Source organism: Lactuca sativa, chromosome 5 (assembly GCF_002870075.4).
Source record: "Lactuca sativa cultivar Salinas chromosome 5, Lsat_Salinas_v11, whole genome shotgun sequence".
Taxonomy (NCBI): Eukaryota; Viridiplantae; Streptophyta; class Magnoliopsida; order Asterales; family Asteraceae; genus Lactuca; species Lactuca sativa.
In genome coordinates, this window is record NC_056627.2 from 258,811,595 (window position 1) to 258,829,872 (window position 18,278).

Consider the following 18,278-nt stretch of genomic DNA (forward strand, 5'->3'; position numbering starts at 1 on the left):
TAAATGTATTAAAATTATTCTCACATAATTCATATAAAATATGGGGAATGTAGATCTACGGTCAATCCAAACTTGGATAAATTCAAAAATTAGCTATTATGCTAATACAACATTGAAACCGTATCTAGTGTGATAAATTTTGGAAGTTATAAGAATTTCAGTTATCGTTTTCTTAAACGGTGAATAATGTAGCATATCCAGTGAATTTAGAATGAATTATATAGGTTCATTATACCTATTCTATGTAGGTTCATCATACATACCCCATGTATTCAGTATAGGTTCATCATACATATTCTATATAGGTTCATCATACCCACCCCATGTATTCCGTATAGGTTCATCATACCTATTCCATGTAGGTTCATCATACATACTCCATATATTCCGTATAGGTTCATCATACCTATTCCATGTAGGTTCATCATACCTACTTCATATATTCCATATAGGTTCATCATTCCTATTCTAAATACCATATCCAATACGTTTGAGTTTTCATTATAAACTATTCCGAGTTTTGCGAAAGCTAAGATCTCAATACTTAGTAGAAACTCTCAAATATATAACCGTTAATCCTTGAGAGAACGACTAACGTCGGGTGTAAGTGTCATATTATTGATCTTATACGGTACGACCGCCCGCCTGGAGTTGCTAGCTACAACTACATCTGACGAGATGAATTTTGGCGCTGACGTTAGCATTATCGAAACATTACCACGTGTTACAACGGGGTGAATGGCTTTAGCACGCACGCCTTATTATGGTGTCGGTGCATCAATAAAATATAGTGTTACGAGTTCGATTATGATTTCATTATAAAATCCCAGTTTTGTTTCGTTACCGTATAGAATCGATACTGGATTTACACGAGGTTTATGTTCACTCATTTCAGTTGAAAGAAAGTGTATTTAGTGGGATAGCTTGTGACTCAAAGCGATAAGTGTCAATACCAAAAATTAAGTCGGATAACACTTAATTAATATCATGACACGGCTCGACAAGATTTATTAACTTACATAAAATAAGTTATTTATATAAACCATTTGTTTTTATAAGAAATCACAATATTTATGTGGGAGGAGTTTGCCCTACCGACTAAGTGTTGGTTTTCAAATTAAGTCAGATAATACTTAATTATTGTCACGGCACGATTTTACAAACTTCATAAATTCAATACTTATGAGTTTTTCATATAAATGATACAAATTTTTGTATAAGGTTTCAAGAGTAAAGTTGGTTATTTTATGTTCTCACAAAGGGTAATATCTCCTATTTTTATATAATTTGATATTCAAAATCTTTATATAAAAATGAATTTTGATACAAGTCTGAATTACTTATATGTATTTTCCAACTTTTGTACATTTGGATTTGAACAAATGGTATTTATGAATGAGTCATAACACATTGTTATAACTCAATTATTTTATACTTTTAATAGAAAAGTAAACATTTATAAAAGCTGGTCAACCAGCTAAATTTTATCAAATAATGTTGGGTATAAAAATACCCTGTGTCAAAACCTGTAGAACTCACCAACAATTTTATTGACATATTTTAATGCATGTATTCTCAGGTTATTAAGCAGGTCGGAAGTGTTCGTTCAGAAGACTCTCCGTTAGTTATATTATATCTTTGTAAACGCCAGATTGTTAGGCGTGTGTCACGATTTAGTGATAGCCATTATCAATGTAATTTCTATTTCGGTTATAACAGAAAATTATATTTGTACTGTTCAATGTATGTTTAATAACTGTGATTACTGATTTACGTCGCGCACCTTGGCGTTTCCGCCGGCGGCCGAGGGTGTGATAGCTGAGGCGGTCAATCTCGGCTGGGCGGCGGTGGTTGAAGAGGTTGCGGCTGGAGCATCCAATCTAGGGTTCGGGTTAATGTATGCGACAAGGGGTGAGGGAAAGATGGTGACGGGTTTAATTTTGGAAGTTATTAAACAAATGACTAAATTAACGTTATTTATTTATTTAATTATTTAATTTTTTATTTAATTTTGATTGGTTCATAATTATGCATACAATAACATAATACTTACTTTAAACACCTGAACCTATCTCTCTCTCTCTCTCTCTCTCTATATATATATATATATATATATATATATATATATATAAAGAGAAAGAAGAATGATCATTTGAGAACTCATAGTTTCCCGAGAACCCAACAACTAAAAGAGAAGCGTTAGATCAAAAAAATGAAAGGCTTGGTTCAGTAATGGCATAATTGTAATTATTATTAATTCCAATTACATTTTAGGACTTTTTAAGAACATATCAAGTATAATATTGGAAACAAAAGTTATTCTCTGAAAAATTAGACCAATTACCCAATTTTTGTTTAGTTTCTCTCACTGATCGTAATTCCCCTCTTTCTCTCACTTTTTCTAAGGATGTAACCTAGAATCTACCATTGTCGATCGATCTCGTTGTTGCGATGGTCTAGTCTGATCATCGTTTATATTACATTAGTGACCACTATTGATGGTGAATGTGAAGATGCTAGAAATGAATCGGTACAAATTTGTTTGTGTTGACCTGATGCAAGTCGAAGTCTAAGAGAACAATGATCTCTCTCATACATATGGTTCATTGGATCCCTAGCCGTTAAGGGACTCCTTCTACTTCAATTGATCACTCCACGCTCCTTTATTAGATCTCTCTCTCTCTCTCTTTTCATATGTCCATCGCACATTCATCATCGGAGATATCTCTCTCTCCCCCCTCTCTCTCTCTCTCTCTCTCTTTCTCTCTCTCTCTCTCTCTCTCTCTCTCTCTCTCTCTTTTACATCGATCCAATTTGGTGACCACATGCATCTCCTTCCTCCATATCAACTGCATGTAAGAGTGATTTTTAATTTGTATATGATTTCAGTTTTTAGTTTGTTTGTGCTTACTCAAAATCCTTCACCATTCTCACTAACCCCCTTCTCTCTCATCTTGTTCATCAAACGTTCGCCAAAATCCAGCAATGCCACCGGAATCTAAGGCTTCCTTCGTGCATCTGCATTCTCTAATCTCAAGGTCGCAAATGTTTAATCCACAAATCAACAGATCTAGGTCATTCTCCTCACACCATCTCATTCATCTTCCTCATCCATTTGAAATCGAATCTACAATCTATTGTCATTTGAAGCCACAATATCGAATTTCCACTATTCCTAGCCTCTCAAAACATATTTATTTGATTCATTTTCAATTTCAATTTGATTCATCACCTATTTTTTCATCTTTAAAACACACTCAATTGTTAATGGTGCATATATGAGAGTTGAAAATGATGCAAACTGGTGTTGTACTTGGCCCTAACGATAGATATTCATCTACAAAGTCGTCGACCCTTGGAGCTGTGGCTAACATTATTTGTGATGTAATGCTTTGTTATACTTTGGCTATGGTTTTGCTGGAGCAGCATGGGCAACAACGGTCTCACATGTATATTATACATACTCTATGAAAAATATCACAACATGCATCCATTTACTTGTTTTTATATGTTAATTTCTGTTGTGTTGGACTTTACTTTACACAAATTGTAGGTTGTTGCAAGGTTTATGATGATTGAAGCTCTAAAAGACAAAGGGTATAATGGGTATGACATTGCTATCCCTTCACTTACTGAACTTCTACAAATATTCAAATTTGTTGCTCCTGTTTTCATAGTGATGATGTCAAAGGTCGCATTCTATTCGTTACTTGTCTACTTTTCCACATCAATGGGATTACAAATTATTGTTGCACATCAGGTTGGTTTGACTTTGACTTTAACTCTCTACTAAGGTCCAGTTCTGACACATTACTTTTAGGTCCTTGTCTAAGTATACTGCATGTTTGTAGTAGGCGGTGAAACTCTTTTACAAACTGCACACTCATTTATGCCAGAACTTATTTATGCTGCTAAATGAGTCTCTCAAAGGTTAGTGATATTAACCTTTTCAACTTAATTTATATTTTATTACAAATGGTGATGTAATTTTACAATGTTGCCCTTGCCCCAGGTACAAATATTGTTAAATTCATTAATGATTATTGGTTCATCATTTGGATTAGTATTAGCTGCTACTGGAACAATTGTTCAATGGTTATTCCCCTACATTTTTTTCACATGATCTTCATGTCATAAAAGAGGCTAGTTTTTGTTAAATTCATTGCCCTTTTTCTTATAGTTTTCTTAATTTGTCATGCTTTTTTATTATGGTTTTTTAATTACGTGTTTTTTACTTTGCTAAATATCCGTTTTATGGGATTGGGAATGAAAACATTTCATGTGCCTTTTAAGCTCCACCAAGTTAGAATTTACCATTATATCCATGTTTCCATGAGAAGTGATTTATTTTCTCCATGTTATATTGTTAAGTATTATATGACAACTACATGATTATAGCAATTTGACCTAAATACAAATCAACTTTCAGAAGTATGATATAATAGTTACTAATTATTTGCACTAATCAACGTGTCATTGCTCTAAATGTGAATCACATATGAATCACATGTCGTTCATATGTAAATTTTAATTCACATGTAAATCATAATTTAATCACATATGAATTACATGTGATTCGCATGTAAATCATATGTAATTTGTAACACCACAATTTCTAGGTATTTTCCATGTACACCTTAATATGGAATTGTGTTGAAAAATTTTCCCCAAAGAGCCTTAAGTAAGAAACGTGCCTCTATTGCATATGTTGGGCATACACTTGTGTACGCTAGGCGTACGTGGTCGACACTTAAACCCTAAATTTTAGGGTCTGGACCCTATTTAAGCATCATTAACTCCCCAAGACTCTTCCCCTTATTAGCTTCTATTGCCCACTTCGTACCTTACAAACCCTAATTTCCATTAATGGCGTTTTTAGCTCATTTTGGTGATTTGGTGTCAATTGTGGAAGGAAAGAAGCCATTGGATAGCAAGGAAGGAGCTCCAAGATTTGAGATATGAGTTTTACACCCCTTGAGCAACCTCGAGAAGGTATAAAGTTTTGAACTTGTTGATTACCTCATTATAACTTGTTAGATGTGAAGTTTTGTGTGTTTAGTCCCACATTTTTGGTCTAAGTGAGTATGGACTACTCTAGACCAAATGAGTTATCCTTTCAGACGTTTTAGGGTGTCTAGAGTTATAAAAATGGAATCTTGATTGTTCATATTCCTCCATGCATGCTCTTTATTCGTTTAGAACCTTGTATTAAGTTAGGGTTTTGGTGTTGGGCACTTTATATCCATGCAAGATCATAAAGTTGGAAACTTTATAATTAAGAACGTTATTTGGGACTAGATCTGGTTTTTGGGATGAAAGAACTTAAGAGAATAAGCACTTAATGGAAAAAGTGTCATCTGACCGAGTACGTTGGGCGTACTTCTGAGTACGCTGTGCGTAGTGCCTTGGAGCCTCGTTTCTGGATTGGTGAGTACGCCATGAGTACATGTTGAGTACGTTGGGCGTACTCAACCTGAGTTGAAATGTTTGACTTTTTGACGTTTGACTTTGACCCGGATTTTTACCAAGTTTGACCTAGGGGTATTTTGGATATTTTGAAATATAGTCTGAGATTTGGTCTCTATTTGTTATAAATTTGAACGGTAGAGTGGTTTTTGGAGCAACGTGGTGTTCAACTATTTTGTCAGACTGTGAGGTGAGTTTTTCCTCACTGTACTTGGGGGTTGAAGACATTAATGCCAGCCCAGTAGATGGTGTATTATGGTTTAAATTGTTTCTTTGTTGTGGTGAACTGTCTACATAATTATTTGGTTGTTGTTATATGTTTTATCTGTTATATATGTTGACATAGTGTGGTTGGGTTGACACTAAACTGCTTTGTAGTGTCAGTCAACAAACACGGGCAATACAAACGAAAGGTTGTGGGCCAGGGTAATCCAACCGGAAGGTTGTGGGCCAGGGTTAATCTAACCAGGAGGTTGTTGAACCAGTATGTATTGGGTAATCCAACTGAAAGGTTATGGGCCAGGGGAATAAAACAAAAAGGTTGTGGGCCAGGGGTAATCCAACCAGAAGGTTGTGGACACAATATGTCTTTTTTTATATGTTTTATTGTGTGGTATTTGGAGGAAACTCACTAAGCTTTGGCTTACAGTTAAAGTTTTATGTTTCAGGTACTTCAGATGATCGTGGGAAAGCAAATGTGTGATCTGCACATCCTTCTGATTTTTGTGATTGGATTTTGGGATACTCTGATTTGTGATTATTACTTTGAGAACAATGTTTTGTAAACAATTATGGTTTTTGGTTAGATTCTAAAAATAAAAATTTACCTTGATTTTTTGGATGTTACAAGTTGGTATCAGAGTCCTGGTTTGATTGAATTGGATGAGCATTCGTGTGAATCCAGAATCAAACTTTGGATCTGTAAAATGTTTTCAAAATAGTCTCAAATTAGTTTCAATATGGTTTTCAAAAGGTAACCAACGAAGGATGAGATATGTACGATCAGCCGGAGCAAGAAAGTGTACCCCAAAATACCCACACTGTTATTTGCTTATGATAATTATGATATAATTGCATGCTAGTTTATAGGCTAAGGATCCTCAGGAATTGCATGATACAATTGTTGATGTGTGATGCCTAATAGCCCAGGAAAATATCTTGTATACTATATTAAATTGACATAATTACTGTAGTTTCTTAGTGTGTGCATCATAGTTGTACATAACTAAGATTTTATAGCCTAAGAATGTTTGATTTAGCCTTATTTCCTGTTCTTGTCTAATGAAGGGCTTAGGGTAGAATCAAGTATTCGACTATCTATGGGATCCAACGTTATGTATGATTAGCATGCACGAGTGGCTGCAAGGTTGGTGGAAGTTTCATCAGTGAGTACATTTCATATCGGGCCAATGTGAGGAATGATTAGTCACTTTTGATAGAGTAGATATAGGATATATGTATGTCCTAGATGCTTGGGCCTAGTGGTCCATAATTTGCGTGTAAGGATCTCCCTAATTTTCACGGTGTCTTAGTGCCAGACAGTTTCACTGCTCGAATGTTGCTTACTTTGTGCTTTGTGGGAGTCATATTGATGTGAGTTAACTGTTAAATGAATATACTAAGTTACATGTTGCAAAGGTTGAATAATTTTAGAATGATTGATTCAACTCTATAGTGTAGCTCTCGTTTGAGTCTAACCATTATAGGGTTGGGTCTTTTAAGCAAAATATTATTTCAGTTTTGTTGCATGTAACTGTATTCATGAAGTGGTTACCTGACATTAATTGGGGTTTTTCATCAGCTGATGGCAGGGTGGGGTGGGGATCCTAGGAGAGCCTGAGAAGTGCTTGTGGCATCCCCAATTTCATGGCCAGAAAAGACTGATTTGTTTATGTTTTCTTTAAAAATCAGAGTAACATTTTAAATAAACGAGTTGCGAAATTTGTTCCCAAAACAAAATATGATAAATATTTATCAAAGCATTTCCGTAGAAATGTATTTTATTAAAAGACTCGCGATGTCATGTTCGATACAGATCAAAAGCATAAACAGTTCAATATAAGCCTTACTACATTATTTCATATTTACAGGCCTATATCCATAATCCCTCATCCAAAACATCACATCTATGCTCGAGCGCCACTATCTGTAATACATTAAACTGGGTGGGTCAGACTTGGGAGCCTGATGAGCACATAGGGTTTTCAACCCACAATAAATAAGTTTATTAATTTCATCAACCAAAAATAACCCGATTACCCGTTCCCGTTATCCTCACATTACGTCCCTACAACACCTATCATAAGGGACCTAGACTAAGGATCATCATCGGGATGAACACTACTGCCAAGGGGGTTCCTCAGCAATATATGTCCTTAAGGCAACCATGAGGGGGATGGAGTACACCGGTGAACACATCGCTCACAAACACCTACAGGTTGCGAGCCTGCTAGCGTTCCACTGGATTGTCTAGAAAAGTCTGTGGTCATCATCTACTCCGCTAGATGATTGGAAACATCGTCAACATCGAGGTCTCTCATCATTTTATTTCATCACACCCAAACTATTATATCTACCCATGTTTTACCCAACACATTTTGTAGATATAAAATACATATATAGTTTAAATCATTTAAAACATGTATAAAATCTTTCATCCAGCATAGACAACAAGTATTCAGACAATATGCACACATAGCACGTAATGTATATAAAATACTTCATATATGTGTGTAAGATGAAAGTAACTATGCACTCATCTGAAAAGGTGGTGACTTGGTACTCAGACAACACTTCGTTATCTCAAAACAATTTCCCTCGGACAAAACCTAGTTTCATTACCACTAGGGTTTAGTATAACGTTAACCACGACTAATTAATAGTCTAGCTATTATTACTATTATATAAGCGTTAAACTATACTCTCCACCCACTATGTACAGACTATGTACAGACATGGGCCAAACATGGAACATCGGAGGGCATGATCATTTTGGCATATAGCACTTCTGAAATCCAGCAACCCAAGCGGCCCTCCAAACCAGATTCCACGTACTGCGAGTGGTTAAAAAGATATTATATCGACACTTATATAACCCATAATAGTATCCTAAATAATTATTATAAAGTCCTAATAACGTTACTATAATTAATTAAAAACTATATTAAAAATAGCGTAGGCATAGCTCACTTACAGCGGGTTTTATAGAAAAACCGAGCTTCGCTTGGAGCAACGTTTCCGAGCCGAAAGGCTCTTTTTCTCGGGACTCTCGGAGCCTTGGGGCTTCCTTCGGGTGCTAGGGGGTTTACCTAGGCTTAAGGGGGGTTAGGATAGGCTAGAGATAAAGTAGTGAGAGAGAGTATGAATTTTGGTGTGAAAATCCGGGAAATCTCGCACTCAATTTATAGGCCGGAGGTCCTCAGACTACACAACATGTAACCTCGGATGTGGCGCGTTCGTACCTTGAGGTGTCGCTTCGCTGGTGGTGCATCGTTCCCATTTCTCGGACCGCAGCAGGCTTGGTGTACGCGCAACGTTCCCTTAGGACGCAGGGCGCTCCTCGGACACTAGGCGTTCCTTTGTACGCGAGGCGTAGCGAGGCTTGGTGTCCGAATCCGAAGGCTAAACCGTGATCAGCAAGCAACGGCCCTGATTGAGCCACGTCATCAACCCCTTGCAGATTCGCAATTTTCCTTCCCGAATTCTAAAATTCACAACTTTCGCATGCGGGCTCCGTTTTCGACGTTCTTTATATCCACGCGTAGGCGGGACCATACTCTACAACTTTCGTTTAGAATCTGTCAGTTAATTTTAACTTTATTTTTAAAGTTATATTTTTAACAGGTCGGGACATGATTGGTCTGTTAAAAATTCATAACTTCTTCATCTGACGTCCGTTTTCGTCTGTCTTTTTATCGTTACGCTACTGTTAACGAGATCTTCGATTCTCGTTTAGGTTCTGTCGGCTAATAACTGCTCGGTCTAATATTCGGACTTCGGGTTGTGTACTGCTGATCTAAAACTTAGAAAAATCATAACTTCCTCATACGAAGTCAGATTTAGACGTTCTTCTTATAGATGCTCTCGGTTTAATGTATTCTACGACTTTTATTTAGATCGCTAAGGCTAAAAGTCACTCTATCATAAATTCACTATTTACGTTTCCCGGTGACGTGTCTGTTCCGTCGCGAAACTTTGACGAGTCATAACTTCTTCGTTAGAACTCGGATTTCGGCGTTCTTTATGTTGCCAGAATCCTTGTTTTGACCACTACAACTTTATGTAAGGATATCAGGCTTATCTCACACTTTAATTTTGATGCTTATTTTTATTCTTTATTAATTATATCTTTATAATTAAGTATAGAACACATAAATTCACGTAAGACTCAAATATTTCATCTTTATTACTTCGAAAAGTGTTTCAATAGTTGACATAGACTATTACATCATCTACCATTGCTTAGTCCCGAAACATGGGCGTTATAGTGCTTTAGTGCGGTTGTGATGTTGTTTAGCGGGTTTTAGGAGTACATTATGAGGAGGTGACTTTGAATATTTGAGATGATTCTTGAGGAAAATATGGATATGTTTGGAATGTAGTCTTGGGACCGTAGTATTGGAAGTACATGATCCATACTTGAATTAAGGAATGTCACGAAGATTCTAAGAAGTAAGTAGAGGATTTTGTATGGATTTCCATAGTGTGGGTAAAGTGTGATGGATTATTGATTACATTTTGGTTATGTGATGACAGTTTGGTTTTGTTTAATAGGATGTCGGTGCCCAGGCGAGAAGCAAAACCTTTCGATATTCAGATGACACAAGGTTACACGGTTGGATTACCACTGCGATTTTATATATTTTATTGGAAGAATTATATGGTATGGTTGGTCGAATCACTGACAGGCTAATTGTCAAATTTGGGGAGCAAGTTGCTGCTTTCCGAGTTGTGGCAAAGACTGCCAATACAGCTAGAAAGAGATAGATCTTGATGTGGGAGCGCGTCAAGGAAAGAGGAAGCGGGCGCATGATCCAATAATTTTAATGACGGGCGAAGAGTTCAATGTTGATAACCTGAGCAATGGAGGCCATAGGGACCACGTCATGCACATTAAGGATGGAGGAACCCATGAGTCTATGTGATGTAATTTCAAATGTGGTAGGTGCGGACGGAAGGGACACGTTCGCCAAGATTGAACCCCGGAGGTAGAAATATGTCATCGTTGTCATCAGCCTGGTCACATTAGGGCAAATTATCCATGTTTGATGACCAGGGTAGCTTAGACTCCATCATCTGCTGTTTTCCAGGAAGTGGAGTCAGGACCTGAAGACCTTGTGAGTATGTATCATATTAGAACCCATCATGTTCTTATTTTTTATGTTTATGATCATATAATTGTGTGAGTGAAACGTTGTGATCGGTTTACTTAAGTCTCCACCTAAGAATCATAATTTCGTTAAAATTGCATGGGTATTGTTATTATTAAAGGGATTGCCATATACCATTTTGCATGCCAAGAGCTGTGTTTAGAGGGTATGGGATGAGCCAGTTTGAGTTTTGTTTTGTTGCAATGTTATTTGGTGGTAGCTCAAACCCTAAGTGAGGGAGAGTTGGATATTCTGCTTGGAGGATCATCGATCTGTTCAAGTTTTGGTTTTAGAAGAATGGGTCATAGGGATTGCGGTTCAGGTATGTGAATCAGTGGTTCAGGTTTTGGTCGAGACGGGGTGTAGAGAAAGTTGCCACCAGATGTATGTGTCCAAGAATGCAAGAGTTGTCTCCGCAGCAAGAAGTTGTTGGATAAGGAGCTCGTTGTAGCCAGTGGTTCCTTTCGGTAATGTCGAGGATCAAGTCAAGAGGCATTTGGGTCGCTCAATTTGTTTTACATTCGTTATCCAGGTAAATTACTTTTTTGACCCTTATAAATATGGAATTGGTCGCAAATTGGTCCTAGTGAGCCTTGAGTGTGAAAATGCGCTTGCCTAGTACGTTGGGTGTAATCTTTATACACTGGGCATACATGGATGAAGGCCAAATCCTAATTGTTAGGGTTTGGACCCTATTTAAACATCATTAACCCCCCCCCCCCCCGGCACACACACAAGGATTTTCCCCTCATTAGCTTCCAGCCTCATATCATATTTTACAAACCTGAATCTCTAGTGTGAGCATTTTTTACCTTGAGTGTGTATTTTGGTGATCTTGAAGGAGTGAGAAGGGAGTGGAATCAATTTGGGAGCTCAAAGACAACCTAGATCTAGAAGCACATCATCATTTTACACCACTTAGAGGTAAAAAGCTCTGATCTTGGTAATGTTTTTCTTAGGTCTTGTTAGCCATGGATTTGTATTCATTTTAGTCCCATAAGCTTGGTGTTTATGAGTATGGTATACTTTAAATCATATGAACTGTCCTTTCATACATTTTGGAGTATGTAGAGTCATAAAAATGTAGTCTTGGTCCTTAGTTTCCCTCCATGCATGGGGTATGATGTTTTAATGAGTTAAGAAGTTAGGGTTTTTGGTATTTGGCACTTTCTAACCAAGCAAAGTTATAAAGTTGGAAAATTTTGACTTAGAATGTTATTTTGGGACTAGTGCTACATGTGGATGAAAGGACTTAATGGATTAAGCATTATTAGAAGGAAAAGTTGGCAGCGGAGTATGTTGGGCGTACTCCTGAGTACGTTGTGCGTACTCCCTTATGTAACACTCGTGTTTCTAGCCTAGGCATTTATATTGAGTTGATAGTCTAGGTTAACCTTTGTAACTCATTTTGAAGAAATGAAAAGGAATTATGTGAATATTATGTGAATTATCTGTTTTATGCTTAATTATTAGGGCTTAATTAATTAAGAATAAAAATAAGCGTCAAAATTAAAGTGTGATATAAGCCCTATATCTTTACATAAATTTGTAGTGGTCGAAACAAGGATTTCGGGGATATAAAGAATACCAAAATCCGAGTTATAACGAAGAAGTTATGACCTGTCGAAGTTTCGCGACAAAACCGACACGGTGCCGAATGTCGTAAAAAGTGAGTTTTCGATAAACTACTTTTTAGCCTTAGTAATCTAAACGAAAGTCGTAGTATTCATTAAACCGAGAAGTTCGATAAAAAGAACGCCCAAATCTGACTTCGTATGAGGAAGTTATGATTTTTCGAAGTTTCAGCTTAGCAGTAGACAGCTAAAAACTCGAATTTTAGATTGAGCGATTTTTAGCCGACATAACCTAAACGAGAATTGAAGGTCTCGTCATTAGGAGTACAACGGTAAAAAGTCTGACGAAAACGGACGTCGGATGAAGAAGTTATGAATTTTTAACGGATTTCCTGTCCCAGTCTATTAAAAATAATAATATAAAATTTAAATCAAAATTAGCCAACGAAGTCTAAACGGAAGTTGTAGAGCGTAATTTTATCTACGCGTGCATATAAAGAACGTCAAAAACGGAGCTCGTATGCGAAAGTTATGGATTTTAGAAGTTTTGGCGCGAAAATCGAGAAAATTCGCATAGTCACGAGTTGCCACGTCATCCTCGCTGAAAAAGTGCCACGTGTCTTGCTGAGTCACCAACCTGCTGAGTCACCGAGCTGCTGAGTCATCCGAAGCCATGGCACATCCGAGGAGCGACGTGTATGCAACCTAGTCCGAGCCTCGCACGTGTAAGACGACTCCGCGGTCCAATCAGCGAGTGCCACCGAGACCCTCGCACATGCTGACCACCTGCGCATTGGACACACACCTCGGACCAATCACAGACTGCCAGCAGCCCTTCGCACGCGTAGCCCTCATGCGAGCCTTCGCCTGCGAACCCTCGGATCTGCGAGACGTAGTTCCTTCTCAGTCGTCCGATCAGAAGCTCTTCCCTATAAATAGAAGGGTGCGAGACCTCCCGGAGGTATTTTGAAAACTTGTCATTTTTAGCCCCTTTCTCCATATTTCTTTCATATTATCATCCCCCGAATCCCCAGTATTGATTATAAGCCCCAGAATACGCCACGAAGTGCCCGAGAAGCCCGGAAAATTTATCTTTTCGGTTTCGAAGCCCGACTTTTGCAAAGCCCGGTTTCTTAATAAAACTCCCGGTTTTATTAGAAACGATCGTTTTAGGAAACGAATTGCTGCCCGATTATCATCAAATCATGTGAGTGTATAGTCACTTTCATTTTACATATAGATATGAAGTATTTACCTTGTAATATGTGCTATGTGTAAATATATTAATTGTTTATTCGAGGTGACTGTTGTGTTGATGTTTTACACAAGTTTTAAACTATATAAGTATTCTTATCTACAAATATGTTGGGTAGAACATGGGTAGATAGTGATGTGTGATAAAATAAAATTGATGAGAGGCCTCGATGAGTTTTGAGATCCAGTCATCTAATGGAGTTTGGATGACGACCATGGACTTTCTAGACAGTCCAGCGGGAAACATTAGCAGGTCCGCAACCTGTAGGTGTTAATGAACTGAGAGTGTTCATTCGATGTACTCCATCCCCCTCATGGTAGCCTTTAGGACATATATGGCTGAGGAAACCCCTTAGCAGTAGTGTCCATCCCGATGATGTTCTTTAAGCTAGGTCCCTTGTGACAAGTGTTTAGGGACATAAAGTGAGGATAACGGGAACGGGTAATCAGGATTATTGTTGATTGATGAACTTAGTAAGTTTATTATTATTGTGGGTTGAAAACCCTATATGCTCACCAGGCTCCCAAACCTGACCCACTCAGCTTTTTATGTTACAGGTAGTGGACCCCGATCATAGTCGGAGGACGACGAGAGATTTTTGGATTATAGGCCAGTAGTTGTAAATAACTGTTGAAAGGCTTATAATGTCTTGTTTATGCTTTTGATCTGTATCAGAACATGACATCCCGAGGTTTTGATATATATATATATATATATATATATATATATATATATATATATATATATATATATATATGGAAAACATATACTTTCTTAATGAAGGGTTTTGATAAACTTTTATCATATTTTGTTTGGGGACCAATTCTGCAACATCTTTTAAAAAGATTTCTCTGATTTTATTTTAAAAAGCATAAATTAAATCGGTCTTTTCTGGCCGAGAAATTAGGGGATGTCACACCTTAAGCCACCGATCTAAATGATGAGTACGCCACACGTACAGGCTGAGTACGATGGGCATACTCAGCTGAGTTGACTCAGTTGAATTTTGATCTTTGGCCTTGACTAGGATTTTGACTAAGTTTGACCTAGGGGTATTTTGAGTATTTTGATCAATGATTTGAGACAGGGATACTGTTTATTATATAGGTGACATGTAGAGTTGGTATATTGAGAAGTGCTTTATCCAGATATCTTTTCAGACTGAGAGGTAAGTTTTTTATTCACTGTACTTGTGCGTCGAAGGCACCAATGTCGTCCCACTAGATTATATATCCTACTATATTGGATTTTGTTATGCGTTAGTGATCTGTTACACCTGTATCCTGGTATATAGGATGCTGTTATGCAATAGTGATCTGTAGATCTGCCTATTAGTTTGTTAACTGGTTATATGATTATCTGTTTGCCAAATATATTTTATTTGTTATATGTCAACATAGTGTGGTTGGGTTGAGACGAGGTTATGGGCCTAGTATGCAATATGTGTGGCAATCCAACCGGGAGTTTGTGGGCCAAGACTATCCAACCTGGAGGTTGTGGGCCAGGGTAATCCAACCGAGAGGTTGTGGACCCAACATGCAATACGAATATATGTTTGGTTGTATGTGCTACTTTGGGCGAACTCCCTAAGCTTTGGCTTATAGTTTTAGTTTATTGTTTCAGGTACTTTAGACGATCGTGGAAAGCAAAGGTATGATCATGCATATCCTCTTGGTTATATGATTTTGGATTTTGGGATAATCTAATTGTGAACATTACCCTTGGAAACAATGTTTTGTAAATAATTGTGGTCGTTGGATTGTTTTTGCAAAAATGAAAATTTTACTCTGATTTTTGGGATGTTACAGGTTGAGTATTGATTGTTGATGAATTTTTCAGCTTGTTGTATATATTCATATCTATATTATAGGATGGGTAGTTGTTGACCGGTCAATCAGTTTCAGAGTTTGGTATATTTAGTTTCTTATGGCTTTTGTCTAGTGGTGCATCAGATCAATGAATTAGTTGTCAATGCACTCTTGATCGTTGGTCTTTTTATTCATCGTCAATAGCAGAGGTTCTTCAGAAATTTCGAACTATATCAGTTGGAGTTCCATGGATGTGCCAACCCATTGTCAAAATCTATACTTTGTACATTTGATTTCTGGATATGGGTACCCTCAATGGTTGGTTTTGAAATTGTTGTTCATAGTAGGCTCAATTTTGGTAGACTTCCTTGGTTATTGGAAGTCTGAATGGTGGGATAACATTTTTTAGTTTTTCAGGTGTGGCTTTGGATCTGAGTAGAATCCAATTTTGGCATGTGGCGTCGACAAGGTTGGTAACAGAATTGACCCAACCAAGATTTTGTTAGCCTTTCTGTTAACTTTGGAAGTTTTATTGAGCTAGTTGTGTATTGGTAGGATCTGTTTGGTTTCAATCATGGTATGTTATCTTATGTTCGACCATTCATGTGGATGTTTCTGTTAACGGTTGAGGTCCATCGTTTTGGTAAGATCTCCAGGTACCACACCCTATGGGTAAGGTTGTGAGGAAGAAGGAGTGCAGTAGAAATTGGGTTAATTATGTGTTTCCCTTAAGGATATATGTAGGCTGAGTAAGATCCCATGAGAACGCTTGTATCGAGCTATTGGAATGGTTCTTAATTGGTTTGTAGCCCTTGATTTGGAACAAGAGTGGAGCTGCCTACCTCATTTTCTAGTTGTGTGCGACCACGTTTTCGACTGATTTAACATTGGTAGCAGCCTATTCTGTGAAAGGAATTGTGTGTGATAAAAGGGAATGACCCATGTTGTGTTTGGTTAGCATTGAGGAGGGGATGTTGTTTGGGTTCATGCAAGATGGTGGCTTGATGGTTGATTATTTTTAGGCCCTGGGGTGTTGGTAGTGAGTCTTCATACTAGTGATGGAATGATGGCAAGATCGGCATAGTACCGTGAGCTTTTCGTTTAGTGGTTTGAAGGTGTCACGATGTATCTTGAACTAGTGGTTGTATGATTCATATGGATAGGACCCGGTAGTCATCTGATCGAGACTCTTAGGTCTCGGATCGTTAGCCTTCTTGTCATGGTTAGGTGTTAATGCATTGTTGGGAGTCGGTGGAATCAGTGACTAGCTGGTTTGGATCATGTAGGATATTAAAGGTTGTTGGGAGTAATAGTTGTGCATCATAAGTCTTTTGAAGAGTGTTTGCAATATGAACCCCTTTTGCTTGTGTGTTGTTTATCAGGAGTTTGGTTACCAATGTTGGGTATCGGTTATGGAATTTTGAGTCATGAAGTTCATTGTTAATGTCTCGAGTGATTTGTTAGGTGGAGGTACACCTGATCTAATAAGGGCTTTGGATGCAACATCAAATTCTTGGATGGACCATCATTATACTCGTGGGAGCTGTAGGTTGATGATAGTCATTGCGAATGAGTACTCTCAAGCTATTGGGTTGTTGCTGGCAGCTGTGGGTTTCCGAGTGGTCTCTCGAGTTTTCTTCATAATATGCCTTGATTTCGAAGTAGTTAAAACGATTTTGGGGAATATGTTGACATTGTTCGTGTTTCACTACAACAGTTTTTTAGCTGACACTCGTTTTGGGAGTCACCTTGTTTTTTAGTGGAGAGTTTAACAGTAGTGAATAGTCAAACAAGGTCTTGGATTTCTGGATTTCGGGCAAGGTAGTGATGATTATTCTTCAATGGTTAAAGATAGTAGGTTAGGGACTCATTATTAGTTCGGGTATGTAATATCCTCTAAGATCGGGTTTTGTTTATAGTATGGAAAGGTACTCGCATGTATGAGTCGACTTCTCAGTTTTGAAGGGTTTTGAATGGACTTGGGAACCCAAGGAAGAGATGTGAGAGCATTACCATGAGTTATTCGCAGCACGGACTTCGAGGACGAAGTCTAAATCAAGTGGGGGAGAATTGTAACACCTCGATTTCTAGGTATTTTCCATTTACACCCTTAATATGGTATTGTTTGCAAAATTGGCCCCAAGGATCCTTAAATGAGAAACGCGCCTCTATTGTGTTCGCTGGGCGTATACTTTTCTACGATGGGCGTACGTGGTCGACACTTAAACCCTAAAATTTAGGGTCTGGACCATATTTAAGCATCATTAACTCCCCACGACTCTTCCCCTCATCATCATTCATTGCCCACTTCGTACCTTACAAACCCTAATTTCCATTTGTGGTGTTGTAGGCTCATTTTGGTGATTTGGTGTTCATTCTGGAAGGAAAGAAGCCATTGGATAGAAAGGAAGGAGACCCAAGCTTTGAGATCTGAGTTTTACACCCCTTAAGCAACCTCGAGAAGGTATAAAGTTCTGAACTTGTTGATTACCTCATTATATCTTATTAGATGTGAAGTTTTGTGCGTTTAGTCCCATATTTTTGGTCTAAGTGAGTATGGACTACTCTAGACCAAATGAGTTGTCCTTTTGGACGTTTTAGGGTGTCTAGAGTTATAAAAATGGAATCTTGATTGTTCATATTCCTCCATGCATGCTCTTTATTCGTTTAGAACCTTGTATTAAGTTAGGGTTTTGGTGTTGGGCAACTTATATCCATGCAAGATCATAAAGTTGGAACTTTATGATTAAGAACGTTATTTGGGACTACATCTGGGTTTTGGGATGAAATAACCTAATAGAATAAG

At 37.7% G+C, this 18,278-nt stretch overlaps 1 protein-coding gene across 22 annotated transcripts; it reads left to right on the forward strand.

Moving 5' to 3' along the window:
* Positions 1-2,327: 2,327 nt before the first annotated feature.
* On the forward strand, positions 2,328-6,298 carry LOC111877183 (protein DETOXIFICATION 46, chloroplastic-like). 22 transcript variants are annotated; one of them, XM_052771600.1, is made up of 8 exons: positions 2,328-2,735; positions 2,777-2,855; positions 3,554-3,760; positions 3,855-3,930; positions 4,013-4,095; positions 4,913-4,992; positions 5,845-6,036; positions 6,135-6,298. In XM_052771600.1, exons 1-6 carry the CDS (start codon positions 2,695-2,697, stop codon positions 4,976-4,978), a joined length of 552 nt encoding a protein of 183 aa, XP_052627560.1. In that variant the 5' UTR covers positions 2,328-2,694; the 3' UTR covers positions 4,979-4,992; positions 5,845-6,036; positions 6,135-6,298. The 22 variants fall into 22 exon arrangements, 6 of the variants coding, with proteins under 6 accessions (XP_052627560.1, XP_052627561.1, XP_042758767.1 ...); XM_052771601.1 differs by having other exon boundaries at positions 5,936-6,036; XM_042902833.1 differs by lacking the exon at positions 5,845-6,036.
* Positions 6,299-18,278: the final 11,980 nt, after the last annotated feature.